Raw genomic sequence first — 12,213 nt, forward strand, 5'->3', positions numbered from 1 at the left:
ACTTCTAACATGAGGTCGGAGCTAGGAGAACCATAGATATGAATTTTTCTATTTTCTTTTCCTTTTTTTTTCTTTAAAGGAGAAGACAAAAAAACAAAAACAAAGATCAAGTTCTGCCTGTGCTGATTTCATCAAAAGACACCTCAGGTTTCTTCCTTTCTGTGTGCAGAACCAATATGGTTACCTGCGCTTACTGTTAAGGCTTATGCTCGTGTGTCCTCTCTTCGATAGGAAGAATAAAGAAGAATAGTGACTGAAATATGTTAAAGTTTGTGGCTGATGCAGTAGACAGCCTGTGGAAGGTCGTATAAGATCTTTGCTGGCAAGGTCTGTCTGTCTACATAAAAAAGATAAGCTCTTCTCCCCGTAACTTGCTGTTTGTGATGTCTTTTGGGATCTACAAGATTTAATAGATTGATTTAAGGCCTCCAAGTGTATCCAGTCTGCTATAATATTGAGCATTCTCTTTATTCATGTGCATCTTATCCTCATGGCTGGTGAAAGTAAATATGGAATTTCCAATATTAATGATATGATTGGAATGCCGGTTACGTCCTTGAAATTAAATGGGTCCAATTACCTTCTATGAGCTCAGTCTATAAAAGTGTTTCTGGTGCCAAGGGTATGATGAAGTTGTTGGCTGAAAATGGGCCCAAAGAACCAGATAGTAGGTATGACAATGACTTAAGGAGAACTATCAAATCACGACCTATTTATGGAATAGTATGGAACCCCATGTGAGTGCAAATGTAATGTTTCTTGATACTGCTAGAGAAATTTGTGAGGCTTTGCATAATATGCAAGGTTCAAGAAGGTGGATGCGGCCTTAGGGGGGCCAGTGGTCTGGGTCGCCTAGGTGGGCGCCCAGATACCTGGGCGGTCTTAAGGGAAGGGGGCTGGATAGGCACCATGTGTTGTTTTGTGTGTGTGTGGTTTGTGATTGTTTGTATGTATGTGTTTAGTGTGTGTATGTGTATGTGTATGTGTATGTGTATGTGCATGTGTATGCGCACGTATGTGTGTGCATGGTCTCGTATGAAATACTTTAAGATCATCCTATTTTTTTTTTCCCTTTTGGATCTGTATTTGTGAGAGAGAGCTCTCGAACATTTGGTGAATATATCGAGAGATCGAGAGAGAGAGTGAGTCTGTGAGAGAGAGGGACCTCACATCAAATACTTGGAGGTCATTTCTCCTTTTTATTCTTCTTACATGTAAAGAGGGACCATATGGGTCCATGTGTATCTTAGTGTGTGTACATGTGTGAGTATGTGAGAGAGAGGCCATGCCTTGAATACTTGGAGTCCTTCTTCTTCTTCTTGAAAGTGTCATCATCATTATCATCATAGCTGTTTCCCAATTAATTGAGGTCGGCTACGTGAATCCTGGTTTGCCATTCTACTCTATTGAAGGCATACCATCAGTGAGGCCATGAGTCCTCATATCTTTTCGGACTACTTCCAACCACGTCCTTTTGGGCCTGCCCCTTGCCCTTTTCAGTCTTTCCACTTGAACTAACTCGCACCTCCTAACAGGTGCTGTACTTGGTTGGCGCCACACATGACCCGCCCACCTAAGTCTACTCTCTCTCATCTTATCGCCTATTGGTGTTTCTTCTTGAGAGTGTATAGTAATCAATTCTCTTGATTTTGGACTACATAGTAGACAAAGTACAAGCTAATAGACTTTAAAATTTTACAATACACTTGCAATTAAAACTCAAAAAATCAAATTACAGCAAGGTTATTGTAACATCAGTGAGTTATTGACTTCCAAATACAATCAAATGAGAGGATACAACTCAATTAGGGTCCCCTACACATGAACAAAACAAATCATAAAAAAGAGATCATACTTCACATGTATAGTTTGCTTTTGAAAAAACAGTACCACTCAAACTTACAAAGCAAAATTATATATCAATGGACTTCATAAAACTCGTCACAACATGATCTCTATTACAACAATATACATATGCTCAAGTTTGCAATGCACCATGACCATGGGAAGCTAATCAGAGCTCTCGGCTATCCGGTTTACGGCCTTGGGTTTTAACTATGTGCCATTGGGTGACATGTGAAGAAATATCTCAAAATCAGGCCAATTTATCATCTAATGAAGTGGGAAGCCAATTGTCTACTGAGACACACTTAAAACATAGAAGGATTTACAGAGATCAAATCAAGTGGAGAGCTCATGGGCGAAAACTGGGCTCTTAAAACACAAAACTGGTTCAATTGAGTATACAATCCGGCTCACAAAATTTTGGCATAGTCTCTTCTTATAAAATCAACAATTCAAGAGATCAAGAAGAAGGTTTAAGTGATTGATATGATCATAAAAATCTTAGAGAAATATCGGCAAAAAATACTCCAAAATTCAAAGAAGAAAGCTCATGGAAAACTATGTCAAAATGTGCATGGATGAAGCTTTTAACTATATAGATCAAGAGGGAACAATGATCAATCAAGGGATCAAAGATCTAATCATCAAAGGATGAAGTAATGTTGCTGTAATTGAGAATTTATAGTAAGAAAAAACTAAGAAAATCAATAAAACTATAAATGATCTTACTCAATTGTTGAAGGCTTGAAAACTAGATTGTCCATTTGAGCTTTGATTACCATTAATAAAGTAGAATAAGACCTTTAATGGAGTTTTTCTCTCACCTTAACATGAAGGAGGATCTTATAGAGAGAAAGGAAGAAGACTAGCTTGGGCATGCCACTCAACGAGGGGGAGAGAGAGAGAGAGAGAGAGAGAGAGAGAGAGATGTGCGTGCCATGTTTGGAGGTAATTTGAGAAGTGAAGTCATGTGTGAGAAAATGAAGCGTCATGGGGTATTTTTAACTTTTTAACCCTTTAGTGTAGAGATGCTTCTAAATGGATGAATCTTGGCTCTCCATGTCATCTACCAATGGCTACAAAGAGAGGCATGATCCTAGGTCACCATCCACCATGTCATCAAGATGGGTGGTATAGATTTAAGTACCTTTATCCTCCTTTAATTCACTCTAATTTCGCTTGTTGACAAAATACCTGTGCTCTTTACATTTAATGAAGCTAAAACCATGATGTAGGGTATGCCCCTATGGTAATTTGTCAAAAATCGCAAAAAGAAAATCTCAAAAGTTTCCTCTATTTCTTAAGAGCATGTGGAGCTAATGAAATCATGCCACATAAGCTAGGTGGTTAATTGCTCATTTATCATATACCCTTAGGGTTAGGCTTGTAATTACAAACCCTATACCCCTTTCTAAAATCCTCCACACATGTGCACAAAACCCCTTGCTTTAGGCATTAAATATGTGGCAAAAGAATTTTTCCAAAAACTCAAAATTTCATAAAATCCATAATTCAACACACTTAAATCAAGAAAACTACAAAGGACATGGGGGTCCCTAGGTGGGGTTTGACATCACCCCCACGTCATCTCCACCTGAGGGGGACGTGGAACCCCCCAAGCCGACACGTGGACACCCATTGGCCATTTGGGTGTCCCATGTGGGTCCCGAGGGACTATCCTTGTATGTTATTTCTTTCAAACAATTTTAGAAAACAGATTTTCTTGCCCATAAAAATTCAAAAAAAATCCTATAAATCCAAAAAATTATTTTAATGATTTTCCATCAAATTATATCATTTTGGCGTTGATTAAAAACATTTACAAGAGAAATTAGATTCGTTAGAGTTGAATTATGAAACAGAGCACTTCACTTGGCTAGATCTGGAATCCAAAGCGTCTTTCTCGATATGACCCAACAGACTCCTGACCCACTATGTATAGTCTGGGGCTCATGATCTTAAGCCTATCAAAGTCAAATCGATGTGCGACTCTGAATCCCCAAGTATAAGTGGATTTCAGGTACACCTTCTAGAGGGCATGCACACACATGGTGCAAGAGTTCCTCTCTTAGCACATGTGCATAGCACTAACTAGTAGATTCCTGGAAGAGCGGCTACCCATGTATTGCGACTGTATATGCACATACTACGAGAAGTTTCTAAGAGTTAGGGATTTAGGCCAATGTCCTTTATTGGCACTAACCTTCCCGTATAGGGCTTTTAGTCATCAAGCTCATACATAAATCGTATTCCCATGGCCCATCACTCAGTTATGAGACAAACATAGCAACCGACCGTGACTAAGCGGTTATCCGCAACCCTCTCGGTACCTCCCATGCATATAAATCCTCCTCATGACATAACTTAATCGGGTTCCACGAGTCTTGGTCCCAGTGTGCTAAGATTTTGGAGTTATATCGCTCTTTTACTCCTACTGAGGTTAAGAGCAAAAAATGTCGGATTTTAAGGCCTTGAAAGGACATAATTCCAACACTTCTCATATGTAGAGAGAGCACTGGACCCCAGAGAGAGAGAGAGAGAGAGAGAGAGAGAGAGAGAGAGAGAGAGAAGGGCAATACCAAACTTTATTTTTGTTTGGGTGGATTTGTATTTTTTTTGGGCACTAGGTGGCCTCCCAGATCACCTAGGCGCCCACCTTAGGCATGCTCGCCCGCACCCCACCACATAGGCTAAATCTAGGTGGTTTGTCGGCCACGTCGCCTAGGCGATCGAATATTTGTTCATTGATGATATGTGTTCTTTGGATGAGTACATCTCTCAAATTTATCAACTTCATGAGAATATCTTCCTTTTACAGCAAGGTGACAAAAGTATTGAATATTACAATTTGGGGTATGTGGGAAATGTTGAACATGTATCGGCCCTTATCAAATAATATGGAGCTACTGAAGAAGCAATGAGACGAATTTTGAGTTGCAGAATTCTTATCTGGCCTTAATTCTGAATACCAGTTCATTTGTGGACAGATCTTAGCCAGTAATGAATTCCATCTCTCAATAATGTTTACTTCTATGTTCAACAGATTGCCACATTTACACTTTCATATACAGCTAGTGTTAGCGATGGATCTACCTTAATCTCATCCTTGGGTAGAGGTGATGGGATTAGAGGTTGTAGTGGCGGTAATATAGGACATGGTTGTGATTCAGGGGGAGATACGTGGTAGAGGCCGTTGTACTAGAAAATGCACTCACTATGGATGGACTAATCACATAACTGATAAATGTTGGGATAAATTTGGTAAGCTTGCTTGACCTAATCAAGTAACTTATGTACTGAGGGTGATGTATCCATTCGGTTGGCTCAAATGATTATCACTAGGCTCTCAATTCTACTGGGGATTCAATTTGTTCTCATGTGAGGAATATAATAAACTTACAAGATATAATCAGTAACTACTACTAATTCCTTACATCCATTGCTAATCTTGCAAATACAGGTTCTTCCCTATTCCTTGTGTCGCAGAGACCATCTCCTTAGGTCATTGACTCGAGAGCCAATGAAGAGATATATCTGTGACAATATGTTCCGACAAAGGATTTGGGACAACTAAGATATTTTCTTTGAATTGAAGTAGCCCATTCTTTAGTTTGTCTCAGAGGAAATATGTAACAAATTTGTTGACAAAAGAAGGATACTGGGTGCCAAGCCAGTTGATATGCCTGTGGATCTAGGTACTAAGTTATTAGCATATTAAGGAGAGGTATTTGAAGATCCCTGTGGGTATAAAAGTCTTGTGGGTGGACTTACCAACTTGACAATTACTCGGCTGGACAGAGTCTTTGCAGTGAGTGTAGTGAACTAGTTCGTGCATTATACCATATTGGAAGGCTATGAGGATAATCTTGAGCTTAAGGGGCTTCGGGACGAGGACTTCTTTTTTTTCGAAATTAACTTAGCATTAAAAGAGAACAAGAAATACTAGAGTTTGTCGATACTGTGTGGCCTACATGCATGTCCTCAACACCATCGTGGTCCCTGAGAGGAGGACCTGCAAAGACTACCACTACATAGACTTACTCAACAGTGAAGAGGGCTTACAGCAGAGTGAGGGCTTATATATGTGCCCAATTACAAAAGCGGACAAAAGGCAGTGGAGAGGCCTTACAGTAGAGTGGGGGCTTATATTGCCCAAGTACAAAAACAGAGAAAAGTGTTGATTAGAATTTTAGCCCTTTTCTAGCGTTATAACAAGAGTAGATAGAAGAGGTGAGCTGAAAACAGTTAGGGCTAGTAATGATGCCCTATTACACAGAATAAACTTCCTATTAGATAAGTTGCCGGGTCGCTTCTTTAGCGAGTGCGTCTACTTCAGGACGAGGACTTATTTATAAGTAGAATGGATATTTAAAGATTGAGAGCTATTCTGATGCCAATTAGGCAGGATTTCCATCAGATTGATGATCTACTACAGACTATTGTACTTTTGTTGAAGGAAACTTGGTGCCATAGAAGAGTAAGAAACAAAACGTGGTAGCCAGGTCTAATGTAGAGGCTAAATATAAAGCAACGTGTGACACTACATGTAAGTTATTGTGGCTGAAAACCTTGATGCAGGAGATTGGATTCACAATTATTGAGCCAATGAAGATGTTTCGTCTCAATCAAACATCCATGTAACTAGCAACCCAACATTCGATGAGAAACAATGAACATTGAAGTGGATTGTCATTTTATTCAGGAGAAAGTAGCAAGCAAATGTCTATTCCATATATGAAGTTGAAGGATCAATTGACTGATTTCACCAAGGCTCTTGGTCGAAACCAGATTCAAATGATTTGTTCCAAGCTGGGCATGGGTAATATTTGTGCTCCAGCTTGAGGGGGAGTGTAAAGATTGGTTCTTTTGGTTTTGTGCCTTTTCGTAGGCCAATAGGGCATTCTTATCCTTTTTTATATGCTTGAGGACATTCGTATACTAAATAATGGAAATAAGGGCACCCCTATAGTGGGTCGTGGAGGCTATGTAACCCTAGCGGGACTGCCTCCAGGCACCTCTCTCCATCTCCTTCTCTCTCCAACTTTCTTTCACTCTTTAACTTTTCCCTCACTTCTTCCTCTCATCTCTCTCTTCCTTTGATATTATATTTTTGACAATTGAAAATATAAAAAATATAAGAATATGAAAAAAGGAAAAACCTTTAAACCTAGAGAAAACATAAGGATAATAAACTAAGTTTTTGTCGAATGGAGACCATATGATGAAAGCTGTATAAATATTTTCATAAATTTTATGAACTTACATAAATGCTGAAGTTTTCGTTGTTCAAGGAAGAGAAGAGCTTTACTAAATTCAAATGTCTTTAGTACTGTGACTAAGTATAGTGTACTGCTAAATTTAGGGTGTTTTTGGTTCAAGCTACCTAAATTGGACTTTATTGAAAGTTGGACAGGGTGAACTAGCACAGTATAGGCGGTTTTTAATTTTTCTCTTTTCTACCAGGTAGAACACTTACAAAGGTCCAAATAATACAAAATAAACTCAGGACAAACAAATATGAATAACAAATTGGATTCTCACTTGTTGCCACTTAATACAACTCTTTTATTTCTATAACAAAATGACATAAGACTTAGTTGGGATCAAGAAACACAAACTGCATAACATAAAAATGAAGAGCCAGAAGATTACCTCAACTTGACTTGATACACCCCACTCCGGGTCTCCTCCTTTGATGGTGCACGAGATCAAGGTCTATCTTAGATTTTATAGTATGAGAAGCCTAGGCTGGGAACCCTTGAATAGAGAGTAATGTGGAACAGGATCAAGCCCTTGGGCTATGTTTGTAGCATGCCCCTTTGTAAGCTCTTAGGGTTGGGGCGTGGCCCCCTTTTTCTTACAAAATATTTCTAACTCATGAGAGGCCTTAGAGAGATAAGAGGGATCAGCGAGAGACGGTGGCCACCCACCCTTGTGAGGGAAAGAGAGAGAGAGAGATGTAACTTGTGTGTTGAGAATAGGAACCTATAGAAACTATTTATAGACTCATTCTTAGGGTTAGGAGTTCTAAAGTTAGTCATCCTTATGGAGAATATATCCAAACTATTGATCATAGAAGACCTGTGGAGGGCCATCATGATCTAAAAGAAGGTATTAGAACCTTATCCTTCAGCTTCCTTAATCTAATCCCATCAAATATATGGTGTAGAGAAAATACGTAACTCTTTCCTTTTATTTTCTCTATTATCGTACATATGCTTTTTTGAAAAGTCAAAATCTCTTTCAATTGCAAAACCTTCCCTTTTATTTCAAATTGATTAAGTGGCTAATATTTGCATGCCACAAAATAGGAAAGGATATGGGGCATTCCTCTCATGGAGCCCCAAGTGGCCCCATGTTCCTCCCCATATTCATTATTTTAGTGGGGACCATGGAGTACAATGGGCCCCCATGTGTATTACTATTTTTCAAATAGAGAAAATGATTTTTTAAAAAATGTTTGCTATTTTATTTTTCTCTTTGATTTATTAAATGCTGAAAATTCAGTTTTAGCCTATTTATAAATTTGTTTCGAGAAAAGAAAATACCCAGAGATTGCTAAAAATTCATTTTATTGATATAAAAATTATTTAAAGTCAAATTAATTGATTCTAAATTAATTTGATGGGATGTGGATCCAACTATGTTAAGGAAATAGTGAAATTACTGAAGCACTTCAGCTTCTACTAGAGACTATGAATCACACCCACTTTCTCAAACTAACCTAGTAGTTCCCATAACCCACAGTCCATCATAGGGGTTCATGATTGTGCTAGCAAATTCAACAAATAGGTGAGAGGACACAATCCTAATTTATGGATTATAGGCTCTCCCTAGGGACAAGTCTTAGGTGACATTGACTTGTGCACACGTATCGCATTTGGTGCATATGGGCTCGCACACGTACACGCATCACCCTCAATAGTGTTTTGCTTCCTGATGCAACTATCATATGTACATGCCGTGTGATGGTATAAGATAAGGCTTTGGCCCTCGTCCTTTCAAGCCCACAATCACACATTGGCTCACTACCCTTGGCATCTCCGACCTCATCAAGGGATAACCCCTACTAAACCTTCTCGGTTGTGCTCCATGCCAAGTATTTAGGGTTTTGGTGCTCGTCTGGCCTAGCTGGTCAAGCCTAGTCTGAGTCTCGGCAACAATATTGCCAACCTCAGTCCCTCTGGACCATACTCCCACTGGAGTTCTTTGTTCCTCTATATTAAAAGTGGTTACATGCTCTCATAAGGCTTTTAAATGGCCCCAAAAACCCAACATTTATTGTGATAGACCTTTAATTGGAGGCTTGAATTGCAAAACTCACAAAAATTGGCATTGTGCCAGACTAATAGTTCTCAATAAAAATTTTGCATCAATTTCTCTCAATTTGACAAATTATCTTTTCTTGATCTGTTCCTCTCAACCTTATTTTGATGTTTCATGCTTTTGTGGAGAGTTTTTTTTATTAGAAACATAGAATGGAGGAAGCTTCCTTTTGGAGAGTTTTTGTAACATTCAAATATTTCCCTAATCTACAATGATGACCTAGGGGACTGTAAATGTCTAGATTCTAGGACTTAGAAAAGCTGTGATCATCAGAAGTTGGGAATGAAGTGGTTCTCACTCCAAAGCAGACATTCCCAAGCCGAGAGCCTCAGTGGTCTGTGGTCCTTGAACATAGACAAATCTGTCTAGCAAAGAAACACATCAAAATCTTGGAAAAGTGAGTACCTGAAAGAAAATTTTCTTTTTCCTTTAAATTTGATGTCGAAGAAGGATAATAACTCATCTTCATGCTTGTCAGCAACTTGTGTGGAACAAAAAAAAATTTATATCCGGAGGAAACCTAGGTGGTACCGGCATGTGTAATACAAGACGAAGGTCCCTACTCTCGCCTGTGATTATCTTTTTCTGCCCAACTTCTTCATGATAGCTTATATTTAGACCATTTTTGCTATCCTAGCAGTAGAGGGAGTAAATCGGTTGTTGTGGGGAGTTCATACACTTGGTATGGTGCATTCCTTATCTTTTGTTGCTAATGAACTTTGATGACTCAAGGTTCTCCCATTGAGCTTTTCTCCTAGTTTGTTGATTAGTTTTAGATCCTAAATGGAAACACACACTATGAAATGGAGCTTGTAAATGTTAGCGTTCAGCTTGTGAGTGTTGTTGCTTCTATATTCTGGTGGCAAAGGATGATTGAGCCCTTCTAGTTTGCTGCAATTTCTCCTAGATACTCGAATTAATTTTTGGAGTTTTTTTTTTGATTGGGGATACCTTCCCTTGGGGAATAAGTGAGTTTATAAAAGCTAGATGACATAATACATTTTGACCGTGCAACAACATTTTGGAAGATTGGTTTGAGGACTGGAAACAGGGTGGACAGTTTTTAGTTGGGTGAGGCAATATATCATTAAAAGTGGTGCATATGGATGGTTGTCTAGAGACTTTGTATGAGGGGCTCATTGAAGGTGTGGGAGAAATCACGTGCAAGTACATCTAGACCTGTAGAGGGTACTTGAATCTTGGCTTTCTTCCCAGAGCAGATGCATAAAAGTCTTGACTGGTGCAACGAAAGGAATGTGTGACTAGTTTGGGTCAGGATTAATATAAGATAGCTTAACAATCTAATCTTGTGTTTTGCAGGTTGGGATAGGATATTTTTGTTCCACATTGACGTTCAACAACCTTGGGACTTAATAGAGAGATACCTTTGAACTATTACTTTTAGATTGTGACTCTGTCAATGTCATCTAATGAATCCAAAAGGTGCTCATTTTCATTTGAAGTTGCCTATTTAGTATAGCGAGATTTTAGAATTCTTGTTGGAGACCAATTTAACTAAAATTATTGATGGCATCGAGGGGTTAATCATGTAAAGGAGAAAAGTTATCTAATTGTTTCCTTTTGGTAAATCATAGAACTGCAATGAAATTTTCACTAGTATATCATTCTTATTTATTTTATTCTGCTTGATTTTCAGTTTGAAAGATTCTTTTAATGTGTAGATAACCCATGCAGCACTTTAGAATATTTGAATATGTTCCCTCATATTTGATCTGATTGTTGCCATGTCTTTTCATTTTAACTATGATGTACTTTTGCAATATTTGCATTGGATACTCAAATGGATTTTTATCCAATAAATTATGAATTTTCCTGTATCATTGGGGTAGACCTTCAAAATTATGATTGCAAAGTTTGTGACGATGAGTTGACTTCTGATATAAAATTATTAATAATGTCATGTTTGAAGTATGTTTTTTCTGCCTTGACTTCAATTAAATTGTGATTTAAATAGTTGTGCAAAGAAATCAGGTAAAAATATGCAAGTTTAGTGAAAAGAAGCAATCAATTACAAGTGCTTCTTTCAAATTTAACATCATGATGTTGTTTTGGAACGTGGAAAATGTGAGCTTCTCCATAGTTGTTCTGTTTGATTTTGAGTGCTAAAAGAAATCCGTTTGCAGTTCTTCAGTACAAGCCCATTAGCATGCGATCTTTCAGGACTACCTAATTTCTACAAAGAAGAAGAAAATGAGCGGCTTCAATTTAGTGCAAGAAAGAAGTAAGACTGCTATGCCTCTCTTCATTAAAGTTTCTGCAATATACGATAGATACTACCAAAATAATTCCTATCGTTCTCATTTTCTCTTGCTCACTCTATCTTTTGACATGTGATTCTTCAAGACTGTCTTGCTATTCTGATCAAATGATCTTTGACATTGGTTCACCTAAAATTCTGTTTAGATATTGAAGCAAAAACTTACATACTCTTAGAATGTATATATATTGTAAATTTATTTGTTGTAATGTATGAGGGCAAATCTGTCCTTACTCAAGGTGTAACATCATATATGTTATAAGACAAGAATTAGGGAGTTGCCCTAGTGTGTTTTCATGGTAGAGTAGTGTATGCCTTTTTTCTCTCTTCTTCTCTGTGCTTCTAATAATATCAGCACGAGGTATAAATATGCTCTCAGCATGATTAATGATATCAGCGGGAGGTATAAATATGCTCTCAGCATGATTAACTTTAATCACGGCAGCTCTTATTTCCTTTGTGGATATTCATTATCTGTCTTCTAAACCTCAATATGTCTTCTACAACTTTACCCTCTTTCGTCATCCTTCCCTAAACCCTAATATTTCTCTTATACTTCCTCCATATTGGGGGTACCTACTGGTCATTCTGACATTCATTCTATTATTCATTCCATTTTTCATGCCACTGTTCATGCTACCGCTCTTTCTTTCAAAGCCGTATTTTAGCAGCAAAATTCTTGATTCTCTCTTCATCCAATATAAAACCCTAGATCGTGTCTTTGCTTTCATAAGCTATTTCTTTCTCTTCCAAGAAAAAACAAA

General features: G+C 38.1%; 1 protein-coding gene across 1 annotated transcript in view; it reads left to right on the top strand.

The window, feature by feature from the left end:
- Positions 1–12,213, top strand: part of LOC18446281 (putative serine/threonine-protein kinase At1g54610) — a 44,852-nt gene that overhangs the window by 19,639 nt on the left and 13,000 nt on the right. The window contains exon 5 of the mRNA XM_011629546.3: positions 11,316–11,413. Within this exon, the coding sequence (XP_011627848.2) occupies positions 11,316–11,413 (98 nt within the window). The remainder of the gene's footprint in view (positions 1–11,315; positions 11,414–12,213) is intronic.

This window comes from Amborella trichopoda, chromosome 13, assembly GCF_054954075.1.
Source record: "Amborella trichopoda isolate Santa Cruz 75 chromosome 13, AtrichopodaSantaCruz75HAP2 v2.0, whole genome shotgun sequence".
Taxonomy (NCBI): domain Eukaryota; kingdom Viridiplantae; phylum Streptophyta; class Magnoliopsida; order Amborellales; family Amborellaceae; genus Amborella; species Amborella trichopoda.